The sequence below is a fragment of the Drosophila nasuta genome, chromosome 2L (genome assembly GCF_023558535.2).
Source record: "Drosophila nasuta strain 15112-1781.00 chromosome 2L, ASM2355853v1, whole genome shotgun sequence".
In the NCBI taxonomy this organism is placed as follows: domain Eukaryota; kingdom Metazoa; phylum Arthropoda; class Insecta; order Diptera; family Drosophilidae; genus Drosophila; species Drosophila nasuta.
In genome coordinates this window covers 28,239,777-28,255,475 of record NC_083455.1, presented here as the reverse complement: position 1 = coordinate 28,255,475, position 15,699 = coordinate 28,239,777, and the positions used below count along the sequence as shown (strand labels likewise).

At 44.2% G+C, this 15,699-nt stretch overlaps 5 protein-coding genes across 8 annotated transcripts; 2 read left to right on the top strand and 3 right to left on the bottom strand.

Moving 5' to 3' along the window:
* Positions 1-70: 70 nt before the first annotated feature.
* On the top strand, positions 71-5,821 carry LOC132792737 (epidermal growth factor receptor kinase substrate 8-like protein 1). 2 transcript variants are annotated; one of them, XM_060802204.1, is made up of 6 exons: positions 71-210; positions 2,790-3,169; positions 3,235-3,378; positions 3,442-5,091; positions 5,153-5,335; positions 5,450-5,821. In XM_060802204.1, the coding sequence occupies exons 2-6, from the start codon at positions 2,840-2,842 to the stop codon at positions 5,540-5,542; spliced, it is 2,400 nt and encodes a 799-aa protein (XP_060658187.1). In that variant the 5' UTR covers positions 71-210; positions 2,790-2,839; the 3' UTR covers positions 5,543-5,821. The 2 variants fall into 2 exon arrangements, with proteins under 2 accessions (XP_060658187.1, XP_060658180.1); XM_060802197.1 differs by having other exon boundaries at positions 71-411.
* A 97-nt stretch (positions 5,822-5,918) lies between these two features.
* LOC132792776 (uncharacterized) lies at positions 5,919-9,445 on the bottom strand. 3 transcript variants are annotated; one of them, XM_060802259.1, is made up of 3 exons: positions 6,896-9,445; positions 6,241-6,834; positions 5,919-6,187 (listed from the first exon to the last, which is right to left on the bottom strand). In XM_060802259.1, exons 1-3 carry the CDS (start codon positions 6,982-6,984, stop codon positions 5,920-5,922), a joined length of 951 nt encoding a protein of 316 aa, XP_060658242.1. In that variant the 5' UTR covers positions 6,985-9,445; the 3' UTR covers position 5,919. The 3 variants fall into 3 exon arrangements, with proteins under 3 accessions (XP_060658242.1, XP_060658250.1, XP_060658233.1); XM_060802267.1 differs by having other exon boundaries at positions 9,191-9,445; XM_060802250.1 differs by having other exon boundaries at positions 6,241-6,979.
* Positions 9,446-10,988: 1,543 nt separating this feature from the next.
* On the bottom strand, positions 10,989-12,126 carry LOC132792799 (uncharacterized). The gene is given in 4 exon segments (XM_060802292.1): positions 10,989-11,517; positions 11,519-11,605; positions 11,678-11,801; positions 12,001-12,126. Coding segments are annotated over 4 exon segments (462 nt in total). The 5' UTR covers positions 12,096-12,126; the 3' UTR covers positions 10,989-11,361.
* Positions 12,127-12,231: 105 nt separating this feature from the next.
* LOC132792768 (probable serine hydrolase) lies at positions 12,232-14,095 on the bottom strand. Its single transcript, XM_060802240.1, has 4 exons — positions 14,022-14,095; positions 13,759-13,949; positions 13,438-13,515; positions 12,232-13,233 (listed from the first exon to the last, which is right to left on the bottom strand). The coding sequence occupies exons 2-4, from the start codon at positions 13,820-13,822 to the stop codon at positions 12,401-12,403; spliced, it is 975 nt and encodes a 324-aa protein (XP_060658223.1). The 5' UTR covers positions 13,823-13,949; positions 14,022-14,095; the 3' UTR covers positions 12,232-12,400.
* Positions 14,096-14,181: 86 nt separating this feature from the next.
* On the top strand, positions 14,182-15,573 carry LOC132792758 (WW domain-binding protein 4). The gene is made up of 4 exons (XM_060802228.1): positions 14,182-14,302; positions 14,359-14,431; positions 14,493-15,220; positions 15,294-15,573. Coding segments are annotated over exons 1-4 (1,026 nt in total). The 5' UTR covers positions 14,182-14,300; the 3' UTR covers positions 15,517-15,573.
* The last annotated feature ends 126 nt before the right edge of the window (positions 15,574-15,699 follow it).

Here is a 15,699-nt window from a genome sequence, read left to right as displayed (position 1 = left end):
CCGCTTTGAGGCTTAGCTCTGGCGGCCAACTGCGTCAAGTTGAGTTGAGTTAGCCAAGTTAGTATCTTGGTTTTGGTCTGGCCTGGCGTACTAAACGTTGCCACAGCGGACAACATTCGGTCGCGTTTGCTTTAAAACAATTACGGCGTCGTTGTGTTGCGGTTTTTTATTTATTTATTTTTCTTATATTGTTTGCAACAAGAACAAAAGGTGCATACATATAATTAAAGGAACCAAAAAATACATGCATACATTGTATGTATGTATGTACATATATGTGCTTACATTCTAGACAGTTGGACTTTGATTAATAAAATTGTTGTAAAATTGAGAAGCCCGAACTAAAGTAGAAGCCTAAAAAAGAAGGAAGGTGAACGAGGAGAATTCGAAAGCATAACAAGAAAACGACAGGTAAAAAAAAGACCAAAAGAAAAGAAAAGAAGAAGCTGGGAGATGGAGACAGATGTCAAGTGTGAAAGAAAGAAATTACGGTTAACTTTAATGCTGCGATAGCGGTGTAAATGTCTGCAAAGTGTTTTGTTTATATAGTATATCAGCAGAAGTTGCATTAAGCCAGAGAAAAACAGTTAAATAGTTGAATAAATAGCGAGTGAACGTGACAACAAAATTTCGAATTTGTGCTAATTAGAATACAATGCGCAACGTGAGAGTGAGGAGATCGGCAAGATGTGGTGCTGATATCTGTTAACGAGTCACATACATATGCATACATATGTAAAATACCTGTATCTTCATGAACACAAACAGACACACAAGCACAGAGAGAAGAGTGATTAACAATGGAATTTGCGTAATAAATAAATGAAAACATTATATCTGTAGATTGCTGTCTCTTAAAATAAAATGCGGTCAATCAGAATACATACACACACATACTTATGCATACATATGCATAGTATGTACAACACACAGACAATAACAGATAGCGCAGGTCTCGATGAATTAGTGAATGAATTGAACAAAAGCATTGAAAATCAATACGAGAAACCTGACGCCGCTCCCAGTTCGTGTATGAGCGATGTGTGTGTGTATGCTTGCATACCTTTGGTATTATTGTCTATGCCATGTACAATACAAACAAACAAGTACACACATGCATATAAATAAATATGTGTAGACGTATATGTACATATATATGTATGTACATATGCACATCAGTGTACCTAGCAATGAGCAGCCGCCTGTGCGAGTGTTTGTGAAAAAATCATAAAAATATTAACAGAGCAAGAGAAAAACAGGTGGAAAAGAAAGCTTCAAAAAAATGCGGTCGTCAAAAACGTAAAGTTGCAGTAGACGCAGCGGGGACAAATCCGAGTTACCTTTTAAAAGCGCACACTTGCACACACACAGAGACTCAAACTCTGTAGGTAAGAGAGACTGACTCTCTGGGTCTACCTGCTGGCAGCTCGCCAGAGCTACGCATGCGCATGTGTGTGAACGAGATGGATGTAGTGTATGGCTTGGGGTGTCGGTGTCGATGTCGATGTCTCCCCATTTGTAACTGAGCCGCAAGTCTCACTTGTGTTGTTCGCAAGCTGGTTTTTCACAGGGGCAATAACAACAACTACAGAAATAATAGAAACGTTTGTTGTTTTGCCATTTGCCTCTGCTGAGGAATGTATGTAGATAAACAAATAAAGTTAAATGAAAAGCTACGTCGCAAAGGCAGCTTAGTGTTTATCTAAATTTTTGTACGCATGCTCACTTGCTGTACTGTTTTTTGTGTTGTGGGTGCAGCTTATGATATGTACATACAAGTGTTTGGGTGGAATGTACACTGATAGGAAAGTGTGTATATATGGACATAAACATTTTGAAATTTTAATTCCCAAGACGAATGACTGTTGCTTACTATCAAAGTATTGCTTATCGTGGCTTAATTAATTATCTTCACTAAAATAAATAGTAGGCTGACCGGCCGGCCGGTCGACCGTAACTGTTTCCATAGTTTTATGCCTCTGACTAGTTAAATATAGTTTTGGTAAGGCAGTTCGAGCTCTGCATGCTTCTTTTGTTCGCCAGCTGCGTGTGATAACTTTTATCGCCTTGGATTCGTCATCATCTTTGCCTGCGGTTGCTGTAAGTTTTTGTCTGCTGTAAATCTTTGAAATACTTCGCTGATGATGCAATTCGACATGCGAAAACTAAACATGCCAAACAGGCAGCGAAGTTTGCACTAGCATCTCACATATGAATACACACATAAAGCATTTATATAAGTATGTATGTGTGTGTAGCCGCGATAGTCGCATGGCGCAGTCGCTGTTGCCGTTGGCACACGCCTAAGTAGTTTCTGTCACTTAAGTCGAGGGAGCGGCTGGCTCTCACTTACATACATACTCATACATACACAAGTGTGTGTCTGTGTTTTTGGAGAGTGTTTGCACTCTGCCTCTCTCAATCTTTGCTTATTTGCAAACTGTTTCGTGGATTGTGATAGAGAGAGAGAGAAGGCAACGCAGGTGTGCGGCTCCAAAGGCCACATAGACAATCAGGTAGATTCTACACTATTATTGATCGGAGCTGCGGAGAGTCGAAGCGGGGGGCGGAGACTGGCGCGCGATTTTTGAATTCCAATGTTGCGAGAGTAGCGAACAAAATGCTAAAGTTTGAGAATAATTGCGCTTGTGGTCGGTCGCTTGTTGCTGGTTTGGAATGTGGTTTTGGTTTTGGCTTTGACTTAAGTCAGAGCCACAATAAGACTGCGCAATAATAAAGCGCTAGCGTTGAGACGTATTTCTAATATATGCGGGTTTTTTCACTTTTAGGTGCAGAACCTCGACTAGGACCAGGAAGTAGTCACAATTAGTAAGTTAACATGGTCAATCATCACTCCAATGGTGGCGGCAGTGCCGGAAATAGCAGCGGAGGTGCCCACGGCGGAGGAGGAGGAGGCGACTATTCCGGCGACGATCGAAGTGGGGGCGAGGAGCGGGAGCGCCTGGATGGCATGGATCTACATGACAAGCCGACATACCTGCTAGAGCATCTGGCTACTTTCACAGTGAACAAAGAATCGGGCATTGTGTATCCAGCTGATGGAATGCGGCGACTGCTGCAGCTGGAGAAGACAACAGGCATTTGGTCACAAAAGATGCAGTTGTGCTTGGACTATCAGTGGGTGCTCATCATGGACTATGAGACGGGGGTAAGTTGATAGACAATGCAATCAAAGTGAACTCTTCATTCATTTAGTGCAATACTCATCTACAGAATATCATTGAGCGCTTTCCGGCGTCACTTGTCCAGGAACCGACGGCTTTCACCTCCAACGACGCCATGGAGCTCTACAACAACATACTGGTCTTCATAGTCTCGGGCGGCGGTGGCTCCCGATCGGAAATGCACATATTCCAGGTGAATTTGAAACATTTGAAACGAAAGCGTATATAGAGTTCTGACCAGTTGTCTTTTTAACAGTCACAAAGCGTGTCTGCCGTGCACCTTGTGGAGGATCTAAAGCAGCTGCGTAGCGGCAAGATGATCACACAGCAGCGCGGTGCCACGCCCACGCAACATGCTGGCGCCTCCAGCTCTAGTATGGCCATGATGATGAGCAAGACTTCGTCATCATCATCCCACAGTCGTGCTGAGCTTCATCATCGCGAGCAGCGAGATCGAGAGCGCGGCAGGGATCGTGAAAGAGAAAGAGAACGTGAGAGGGATCGCGAGAGAGACCTTCAACATCAACACCAACAACATCACATGCACCAACGCAGTAGCGTTGATCAGTATGGCATGCGAGCTGGATCCGGTGCTGGCGATGCCCGAGGTGGAGGCGTTACTGAGGTCGACTTGGGTCACAATGGCGAAACGGATTCGGAGCATGGCGGCGGCAATGATCGCGACGAAACGAGCTCCACAAGCAGTGAGAAGTACGAGCGCGACGTGGCAGTGCTCAACCATTGCTTTGACGACATTGAAAAGTTTATCGCACGCCTGCAACATGCGGCTGCTGCATCACGGGAATTGGAGCGACGTCGTCGCAATCGCAAGTCGAAGAAACGTGATCCTGGTGAGGGTCTGCTTACGTTGAGGACACGCCCGCCTCATGAAAAGGAGTTCGTGGACATCTTTGCCAAATTTAAGTTATCATTCAATTTGCTGGCCAAGTTGAAGGCACACATCCACGATCCGAATGCGCCGGAGCTGGTGCACTTTCTGTTTACTCCATTGGCTCTGATCGTGGAGGCGTCCAGTGATACCTACTATGAGTCACAGTTGCCTTCGCGTGTAATCAATCCGCTGCTGACACGGGAGGCCATCAATTTGCTCATCAACTGCGTGACTAGCAAGGAGACGGAACTGTGGCGATCGCTGGGCGATGCCTGGGTAATTCCTAGGGATCAGTGGAAAGAGGATGTCGGCTCATATCATCCAGTTTTTCTTGATGGTTGGTCGCCCGATTACTTAGTCATCGATGAACTGGAAACCCCATCTCCAACTCAAGTGAGCAAGCGACGCCTTGAAGTGCAAGCTGGTCCTGGCCACGGAGGATCCTCCGGATTGGGCCTCAATGGGCGAGGCGCTGCTGCGAGTGCATACGATGATTATGACACTAATGGCATCGCCATCTCCCTCAGCGAAAAGTACACTATACATCATGGCAACGATCGGGATAGGGATCGGGAACGAGATCGAACTGGGGCCATCAGCGCCTCGGACTTTAACGCTCGCAGCGAGCTCTCTTTCGATTCGATTGAACGCGGTAGCGGAGCTGGAGTGAATTCGTCTAGCGCGGCTACCCATGGACATGGACATGGACCAGGAGCAGGTCCCACCCTTAGCGCAATAACAGCGGGACTGCAAAACCTGCATACGCGAGACTCGCGCAATGCGAGCGGAGGAGGCGGTGGCGGAGGTAACTATGGAGCAGTGGCTGGTGGCGCCTCAGAGATATCAGTGGCAACAGCGCGTGGCGTCGGCAGTCCCAATGCTAGCGAGGATCAGCTCTTGGAGGCGTGGCTTGAGGATCTGCAGTCAGCGGGTGCCAAAGTTGTGCTGGTCACCTACCCGCGCACCGCCAACAACGACAAGGAGTTGAGCGTCATGCGTGGCGAATACTTGGAGGTATATATTGAATAGTAAATGTTATCTAGAATTGCTGTTTACAAATTTTTAACATTTATAGATTCTCGATGACACACGCAAGTGGTGGAAGGCGCGTAACATGCGAGGTCAGGTGGCTCATGTGCCCCACACAATTGTCACACCCTTCAATTATGGCGACGGCGAGGGCAACGCCTCCCAGTTCTATGGCCAGCAGCAGATGGGAGCAGCTGGCAAGTCCCGTCATCTTGCAGGCGGCAATATGGTGAGTGGAAAATGTTACATTAAACAATAAGCTTAGTTAGAGATGCCAGCAATGGTGTTTCTAACTACACAAATAAGGTAACGACTAACGATATTTAAAAATATAATATTTTAGGATAACGCAAATATGGATCAACGCTCTCCGGATGCCACGGATATGATGCGCAGCAAGCACTTGGGCAAGAAAGGCGAGTTTCGTTACTTTTAGAGAAATAAACGAAGACAACGACTTAGAGAAAACATACCTAAATATGCCTACGAGATAGGATTGGAGAGCGACGAAATGTTTCTATTCATCGTATCACTGTTTCTATTTGTATATGAAACTCAAAACTAACCGTAAGACTAACGTATAAGTTATATTTCGTTGAGTGGACCCGGCCGGCAAAACTGCAATTAATTGTTTGAATAAAGCCTTGTCCTTGCAATAACTAAAGGAACCCCAAATTCCCAACGGATGTCTCGAGTAAGTTTAAATATGTTTATTGGAGCAACGAATAGGATAAGAGGTGAACAAGAAAATTCCAACGATTGCAACTAGCACGATCAACGTTCTACATTCGGTAACATTGCTAAAGCTGTCCTCTATATGATGGAAAGCTTCTCAACCCGTGACAACAAAGGCGAATCTGAATGATACTCCAGACTGCGCACGGCAAAGTCGCCCACATCGTTAGTAAAGCACTTAAGCGTAGAGATAGAGAACGGACGCACCGGGAAATTGTAGTAGGTGAAGTATTGCCCATTGACGGCAATCAGGAACGAACGATCTCCAATGCCAAAGGCTATCTTGAATAATTTACCGCGAACAAAGGGGAATTCTCCCTCGGTTTCCTCATCGTCACTGGCAAAACTGAAGAGAGCAGAGTGAATGACATAGAAAGTAACAAAGACCTTCGAACTCACCTGTTGTCTTCGCGTTGGTAACTTCGCGACACAGTCGTCTTGTCAAAATTAACATGGAACTTGAGGATCATGCGTCCGGTATCGTTGCACTGAAAACAGATAGAAAACTCTGTAGTCGGTGGCCCCTTGGCAATGCACTCCATAGCCACTACGGTGCCAGTTTCATAACGTCGTGGCACATCGCTTTGAAAGGCGACACGATCCACGCACATAAGACTGCGTGGAAACACTAAGGGAAAGAGCATACGATGATGGAATTGCGTGATCTTCTCAAAGTCTCCATAGGCGCGCACGAAATTGATTTGCTTGGGGAACTTGACAAACTCAAACGACCCATAGAGCTGGTCATTTACGTAGATTTCAAAGCAGCGCTGCAGGACAGCAACGCGAAAGGTGAAGCACTGGCCGGGCACCAGAGGATTCTTCGGACCATCACACTTCCAGTTCTTCGAGATCTCCTCCTGTTTCCAGCCCTCGCCCGGCTGGAACATGCTGCGTATGATCTGACCTTCGCGAAAGTTCGCCTCAATCTTTAGGAAGACCGTTTCGCTTTCATTCTCCGCATTGACATTGTCTGTCAGGTCGAGTGATATTCTAGAAGAAAGAAACTTATTCTTTGGAAGACGCATAAAAGTCGTCATAATTCGTTGCCTACTTATTGGGATGAGGTTTGACTTTGCCGCTGACAATAAGCACATGCCCGAAAGGCACTTCGGTGAGCACTTTTGCTTTCCAGATGTTCATTGCGACTGTTCGACGGCTCCAATGCAACTGATTTCAATCGGACTACCAGGCACAGCACCAAGCCAAGTGCCCCAAATGCTATTGTTGCCTCGGTCTCTGTCTATGTCTCTGCCGCAGCCGATGACGATGACGACGGCGCAGACATTTTTGTTTTATGCGATGTTATGTTAATAGATTTGCCATTCATTGCTTTCTACATTTATGATGATTATGTAAAGCGGCGGCATGAAATGAAGAATTACCTGCAGCCGCATGCAAACTTGACATGGACACACTGGTAAGGTTATCGGCTTCGAAGGACCCCGGGCAACCCCAAAACACCCAGGTAAGTACCCTCCATCCCTTATTGAGTGAGTTGCACTGTGTGCTGTGGAACCTTGCGCTTTTATTTATTTGATTCAATCCTTGCCTTTGTAACCCATAACTGTCATCCTGAAGTTCTTTTCACGGTTGTTGGCCTGCCACTCCCACCAACCTAACCCCGTGCTCCCTTTCCACACCTACCTTGCTCATTTGTAGCTAGTTACCAGGCTATTGCCATTGCCTATTGTTGTTGCGTGTCTTCGACGAAGGAGCGAAATAAAACAAGGCAACAATTGATTCCCTGTCTAAAGTTTTTGCATTTGCCCCATTGCCCACCCGCTCCTAGAGAAAACCTAAGCTCTCTCGGGGCCACTCATCATTCGTCATCATACCGTTGAGGCCTTCTTAGGCTTTTGGACAGGGAATTCATTTCTTTTGACGTTTCTTTGGCACGTTCGCTAAAGTTGCCTGCACCCACTACTACAGTGACATCCACTTTGCCTCTGGATTTGGGTCTGGGGTAAAACCCATTGCCCATTTCTCGTTTCTTATTTTCCTCGTCCTCGACTGTCGCTTGCACCTGATCAATTTTGACTCAAGCTTGTAATTGCGTTTCAACAATTTCCGTCCGTTTACACTCTTCAACTACTCTTTAGAACTTCTTGGTCCTCATACCTCGGAGTAACGAATTGAGCCTGTTACTAATAATCCCAAAAGTTAATTGATTAATTTCGACCGTGTTTATCTATTAATAAGGAAATCAACTACATAAATCAGACTGACAAGGGGAGAATCCTTTCGTTTATTGAACCCTCACATTTGTGACCTTGTCGAACTTTCGCCTTTAACATAGCTCTAACCATAACCTAGCAAGTGTATAGTGTAAGTAAACAGAGCTAATGAAGTAATCGTGTTGATTTCAACTTTAATTTCCGGTTGTCACTCTCACTGATAACTCGAGCAACGTTTGTATACGTTGCACACTTATCAGTTACAGCTCGAAGTCGCGGCTCTTGCGTCGCGATACTCGTGTGAATCTTTATCACGGAATAGCAATTGGGGTGGGAAATGAATGAGCCACGTCGCCTCTGGGTCAAACAACGATATATGGACCCCACCTGGACTCTTGACAGACGACTTGAGTCTTATCGCGAAATCATATCGCCAGTTACCCTTCATAAGGGAAAACCTCTCTCCAGTCCCTCGGTCTGGCTGTTGAGCGTATCGAATAAGTTAATAGAAAGCTACGACACGTCTACAAAAATCACATTTTACAGTCGCGCAAACAGTGTTTGGGGGCGGGGAGTGAAATCGTACAAAGCAATAATGATAATAGCTTTATGGCCCCATTCTTGATAGTCGGTAGCTCCCTTATAAACGTATTTGCCCCTCAACCAAAAGTCGATCTATTCAATCCAATCCGATCGCCCCTTTATGATCACACCGACATTCCCATTCTATCACAGCTCCGACTCGTGGTTATATTTATTTATTCGGTAGCAGTCTCGGTTACGGTTTCGGTTACGGAACGCAATCAGGTTAACTGCTCAAGATTAGGAAGCCAGCCTGCATTTCATGTGTGATGTGTGGTATATGGCATATCGCGTATCAGCGTCATTATCAATCCCCGATTTTCTTTGCGCGCTACCTGAATGAAAGAACCAAAGTTTGTGCAATTTATGTGATTGATTACGGCGAATCTTATCTAAACTGAGGGCTGGTTAACCAGCCCGCGATTCGATCCAATGCGATGCGATCCTCGGTTCAATTTCAATTTCAGGTGACGTCGACAAAAGCGCAACGACCAAATTTGTAATGACCTGGCGCCTTTTTACTAATAATTGTATTGGTTACGCCTTAGAGTTGCAATTCGGCACACTGGGGGAACTGGGTCGGACTTTACCACGTGGCGTTATGCTAGACATGAAAATAACTTAAGCCAAACGAACAAACTCTTTGCAATGGAATCACAGTTTGCATTCCCTTGGCCCAAGTAATTCGCTGCCGCTCTAAAACGAGGTCTTTTGCCGCATGCCACGACAACAATGGAAAGTCCGCGACGGATATGTAGCGACTTGTAACTAAGATCGATCCTCTATGATATCGATTGCTCCTCGGAGCGGGACACTATGCACTTGTCGCGTATCGGAACGTAACTGAAACGTTAAATTCATCGATGAAATTTAAAACGCCAACGCTGCGCGACGGGTGACGAGCGTCGAACGTCAACCGATCGCAAGAGCCGAACGATCCGAGCCAATTGTCTGCCACCCCTTCCCTATGTCCGTCCGTCCGCTGATATGAATTGTAAGAGCCAGGCACACACACACACATACACACACACAGGTGGACGGAGACCTATAAGTGTGTGCGTGAGGCCAAAACAGAAAACAAATAAATATGAAATATTGAATGCTTGAAATGTGGGGAAAAAGTGGGTAATATTACTGTAGATAACAGCACACGCACACACATGTGCGGGCCCTCTGTATGTGCATGCGTGTGTGTCTTTGTAAAAGTTATTCAATTGACGACTGAAACTCCAAAGCAAACGAAATGAAAACGTCGTTAAACGACAAGTGTGTGTTACAATTTATCTCAATAGATTTCGAGCTTCGGTTGCATTCAGAGTTCGTTCTTCTTATCAGCAGCAGCAACAACATCAGCAGGTAGTCGCTGTCTGTGTGAGTGTGTGTGTGCTCCATAAGACAAATGACAACAACTACAAGTGAAATGTTGTTTGCTATTTACTCGACACACTTACTCACACACAGGTATACAAATGCTCTTCGCGACACGTTTGCGTTTACTTTTGCCACAGTCGGGTCTCCCTCGGCAAGGCATCGTCCCTCCTCCTTCGCCTTCTTGTACCCAGCAACGTTCTTTCGGCTTATCAACGGGAACGAACATGTCATGTCTTGCTTGCCATTGTGTGTCGAGAAAAACTCATAATTTTCTTTGATGTTTGCATGAGCCGAGGTGTCATTAATTGATTTATTACTAAAGTCGATTGCCATACGTTGTCTGTCTGCTTTAGCTGTCCGTCAGTCTGTCTATTTATCTGTCAGTGGGCAACAATCTTGATATCCTCGAGAGATCGGGAGCGGTGCCTTGGCTTGCTGAAGATTCCAACTAATTGCCAACTAATTAAGCGCACAATTTGGTAAATGTGTTTGCGTTCTGTCAAGTGGTTGCCCTTGTTACTGTGCCCCGACTCCTTGCTTTGAGATACCGACGAACATGGTCATGGTTGTCAGCACTTAGCAAGATTGGGATACATACTGTGTGAGACAAAACACAGGAATCGGCAAACCCTTTTCATTTGTATACCCACTTTTGTAATTTTTTGCAAATCAAAAAGGAAGTTAATATTTAAAATGAGTAGTATGGGTTATCAAATTTAGTGACAATATTCGATCCTATGCATATAAAGTCTGTTCCATTAGACTATTTGAAAATTTCTACAAAATTAATTAAGTTAAACTAGAAAACTTTGCAGTTTTTCTCAACACAATTTGATAGGGTTAAAACTAACAACAAATATTTAAATTCATTTTATTTGAATAATTAAAAACAAGATGTTTGTTTGTTTAAAAGTGAACCCCTCAAATTAAAAAGAAATCAGCAAGTAACCAATAGTACTATAATTACTACAGTCCGTATTTCATATCTTTTTATTTTCTATAAAAGGTATCAGGTATCTCATCGTCGAGTACAATTCGATTGTAGTTTTATTAATATAATAAATTTTTTTTTATTTTTTATTTTATTTTTTTTACTGGGAGAGATGAATTTAAAAGTGGAATGAATGTTATTGGAGCCATTAAGCAGTAGGTTGCTGGGTGCTGAGCTGAGCTCGTGTTTATTCGTTTTGGGTTGTTGTTTACACAATGAAAAAGCATACAACTCTCGTTTGGTCATGTGTGTCGTGTACATTCGCTTGTTATTTGTTCAGCTTGCAAATTGAACTTTTTTCTTTTGCTCTGAGACACGTCTTGATGTGGTATCTAGCAAAAGTACATACTGGAGAATTCCATACACAAAAAACGATATAGATCTCGAAATAGATCCCCGTCAATTGTGCTGACTTTCCCCGCCGTGTTTTCGTGCACTGCTGGCCTCCATTACATTTTGTATGACTAGTTCGTAAATGTTCTCCTCGTGGTCCTGCTGCTCTTGATCCAAGTTGGCCTGCGAGCTTTTCCCCATCAGAGTAGCCAGTTCCTTTTTTGTAGTTCTCCAAGGCACACTCCAGCAGTTTTTCTACTGGCGAGTACGTGGAACGTGAGCGTAGACGAGCTTTGGCTATTTCCAAAGACTGTCAAAGAGAACACAATATTTCCTTAATATAGAAAGCTCTTATCTGCTTTCTTACTTACTTTTCACTTACCTTTAAAGTGTTTGCATTTCTTTGAAGTGCTTCCTCATATGACAGAATCTTTGGCGACTGTACAATTGCCGATTTCTCTGCCAATCTCTCATTTTGACGTTCTAATTTTGCTTCTTCAGCATGTCTGCAAGCAGATAGGTTTTGAATTTAATTCTACCGTTACAAAGCAAATCAGTCGCCATCTGTTGGCTGGCTATTGTCGTTCATATAATATTAAGAGCAGCCGCAAAGTATGTTACACTTTTTATATTGTACACATGTGGAATTTTTATACACACTGCACGCTGCAATAGCGAATTGCAAATTGCATAGATGAAACCAACAGAAATTCAATTGCACTTACACTTTTTTCCAATTTCTTATCGATTTCCGCCTCTAGTGCCTGGTATTTTTCATTTATTTCCTTAATTAAATCCATTGTTTACGTGCGTCACTCACAAGTAAAGTAAATTAATAATACAAGGGACGCCAAAACAAAATGTTGCTAAGCAACGGTAGCGTTGGCAGTGTTACCCTAAATATTTTGAATAAAATTACTCCAAGCAACGGTGGGGTTTTGTAATACTTGTAAATTCACGAAAATATATTAAATATTTAATTTAAATATGTATACATATATATACGTATGTACAGTATAATGATATATAAGCCTCCTACTTAATTGCGGCCAACAAGTCATAATTATCTGACAAATTTAAATTAGCTAACTGCGATGGAAATTATTTACTTATTCAACAGAAACTGACTTATATGGGGAGCAACTCGATCTGGGGTGACGAGATGAAGATGATGTGTTCCAGGCACCTCCACGTATACCACAGATTGGGCATGTTGTTTGAGTGTATCGATGACTTCAGCGTAGAAGTCGGCTTGCTCGAACTTCATGCCCGGAACTCCTCGGATATTGAGCACCTTGCAGCGTATTTGCCGCGCGTAGGCGAGCGTTTGTTCAGACGTGAAGAGTCCCAGGAGGCTCACCTTTAGCCGCAGATCGCGAGCAAACAAATATCCCTCGTGGTTGGGCTTCATGCCGCGCTTCATTAGAATCTTCACTGACTGCTCATCCACCGAGCCGTCATAGGCGTCCAGCACCAGCTTGACCATCTCATCGTAGGAATAGCAAGGCTGTTTGCTTACCGGCAGCGTCTCATAGTCCAAGAACTTGTCCAACGCCTTGCCGGTGCCTTCAGCCATACGTTGTACACCTCGGACTGTTGGTCCCGCAATGTCAATGTTGATCAGCTTAGACACCTCATTAGGGAAGCTGGCTGCGTACATAAAGGTAAGTGCGCCGCCCAGGGAATGTCCCAGCAGAATGACGTTCTTCCAGTTGTACTTGCGCACAATGCGACGAATGAGGCAAATGCCATCCCAGAAAATGAAGTACTGCATGCCCTGCGGATAGTGAGACGAGTTGCCATGGCCCGGCAGATCGATAGCCAGCACCGAGTACTCTGCGGGCAGCAGCGGACATAACCTGTCGAAGGTGCCGCAGTTATCCTGCCAGCCATGTAGCGCCAGTATCGGCTGTTTGTTGCGACAGCCCCACCATTTGCCTGCAAATCGTATGAGCTATTATTATGATACTATATTGTTTGATTGTCCGATCGATTGTTGGCGGCATGCCATTCTAATCACATCCATTGAAAACGTGCGTCTGTGATTCAAGCGTAACTGCAGATAAGCTGACTCGGGATGACTCAGCATAGCCGCCACAACAACACCATCGGCAATAACAATTATTATTAGTCGACCCTCACCTTGCACGGTTCCCCAGGGAACTTCTATGGAAAATTCATCCCAATTGTTTTCTCCCAACATAGGGGCAGGTTCACAATCTGAAATGGCAAAAAGAAGAAAGTATGTATGGGATGAGTTAACGACGCGTCTCAACTACGACAATAACCATTTTAACAATAGCCAAGCAAACAACATAAATAACAACAACAACATGGTGTGAACAGGTTTCAGACTTTGCTAATAAACAGCTGTTATTTTGCTGCACACTGGTGAAATCGTCTGGCCATCGTCTATACTTTGGACCACAGGTCGCCAATTAACAATTCTCTCTTCACACTCACTTGTTGTCTTGGCCGTCATTAGGTCTTCCAAAGATACTGCCGTTGCTACTCGGGCCTGTGCCATGGCTTTGTCGTTTCTGAGCAAACAGCGCGCGTTCCTCTTTCAAGAAATTCCAGAGAACTGCTTATTGCCCACTCGTCGAAGTGGGCAGTACTAACAGCTGTTCGAACAGTCAACAATACTTGCGACACTGTTAATAATCAGAGTTGAAATGCCAACTCTCGCGAAAATAAACAAAAACATTTAAAACTATAATATTTACCAAATTAATGTCCACGATAATAATAATAAAAAAAAGGTGAAAGAGACTCTATGTTAAAAATGAAACACCGATATAAAAAGCTATTCACAGTGTTTCATATGCATTTGAAAGTATTTCATGTTAAGCGAAGTGTGGCCAGTTAGCAATTACCTGAATTTTGGTATACGTCTTTAGTGCGAAAATGTTATTTCCATTAATATTGCGTGTGGTCACTCCCCGACAAACAAATCAGCTGCTGTAGAAACAATAAACTCAATATACAAATCAATTTTGAGCAAAATGTGAGTAAATCTATTGTTTTCGTGATTTTGCAAATAGTTAAAAAAATTGTTTACAGGACGGAGTACTGGAAATCAAATGAGCGCAAGTATTGTGACTTCTGCAAGTGCTGGCTAAGCGACAACAAAGCCGTAAGTGGAAAAAATACATGTTTTTTGATAGTGCAAATTATTAATTTTGTTTCGGCTTTAGAGCATCGCCTTTCATGAGAGTGGTAAACGACATAAGTTAAATGTGGCGAAACGAATCACGGACATCAGTCGCAGTAGCGAGAAGGCCGAGCGCGAAAAACAAAAAATGAATATGGAGATACGCAAAATGGAGGAGGCGGCCATGAAGTCTTATGCACAAGATATTCACGGACATCATGGCGATATGACAGCGCGTTCCATCCACACAGTGCTCGGGGCCAACGCAGCTGCATCATCGAGTGGCAGCAGCAAATTAAGCTACGGTAAACCGCGGCAAGTGGACCCAATGCGATTGGAAGGCGATTCGGACGAGGAGGAGGATTCAAGGCGTGTGAATGTGGATAAAGTTGGCTCCGAGGCTGTGCCAGATGCATCGCTCTGGGTAGAAGGCAAGTCCGATGAGGGGCACACTTATTATTGGAATGTGAAGACCAATGAATCCGTCTGGGAGCCACCCAAGGAGGGCTTTCTATCTTACGAGGAGTATGAGCGCATCAATCAGCTGGCCATCAACCAGCAGGAAATCACACAGGCTGAGGAATCACTGCGGTTTCGCGCCAATGTCGATGAAGAAGTCGCTCGCTTCAATCGAGAACGCCATGCGCAGTTATATCGTAAGCCCGAGAGTTCCAAGGAAAAGAAGCAAAAGGAAGAGAAGCGTTTAGAGTTTAAAACGGAAGAGGAGGCGGCTACCAAAGAGATTGGCCAGTGGCAGGTGGTCGAAACCAAGTAAGTTTGTCGCAACATCATTAATTTAATTAAGAATTCCGTTCACTTCAAACAATTATAAAATTATTTGCAGGCCGGCAGCAGCGCCCATCGATTGGGAGTTGCCCCAAACCGATTATTATGTTGCGGCGCCGGTTGTCTCTGCTCTGCCAGACTCGGAGCCACCTGTAAAGCGTTTTAAGGAGAAAACGATAACGACATTGGATGCAGGAGCCTCCTCATCCAGTGGATCTTCTACTTTTAAGAAGCGCAAATTTGCTAATAAAGGCAATGCACGCAAACCTTTAGACGATTAGCATAAGAAGTAAACTAGTTTTAGGATTAAGTAAAAAATCATTAACATTTCAAAATCCCGCCAAGTCTATTGTGAATTTTGTTATTTTGGGTGCTGGGGCTGCCAATTTGATATTTAATATTTATAGCGTATGGCCACCCTAACGCGTGCAGCATTTATTTGCTACCATTGCACGGCCACACTG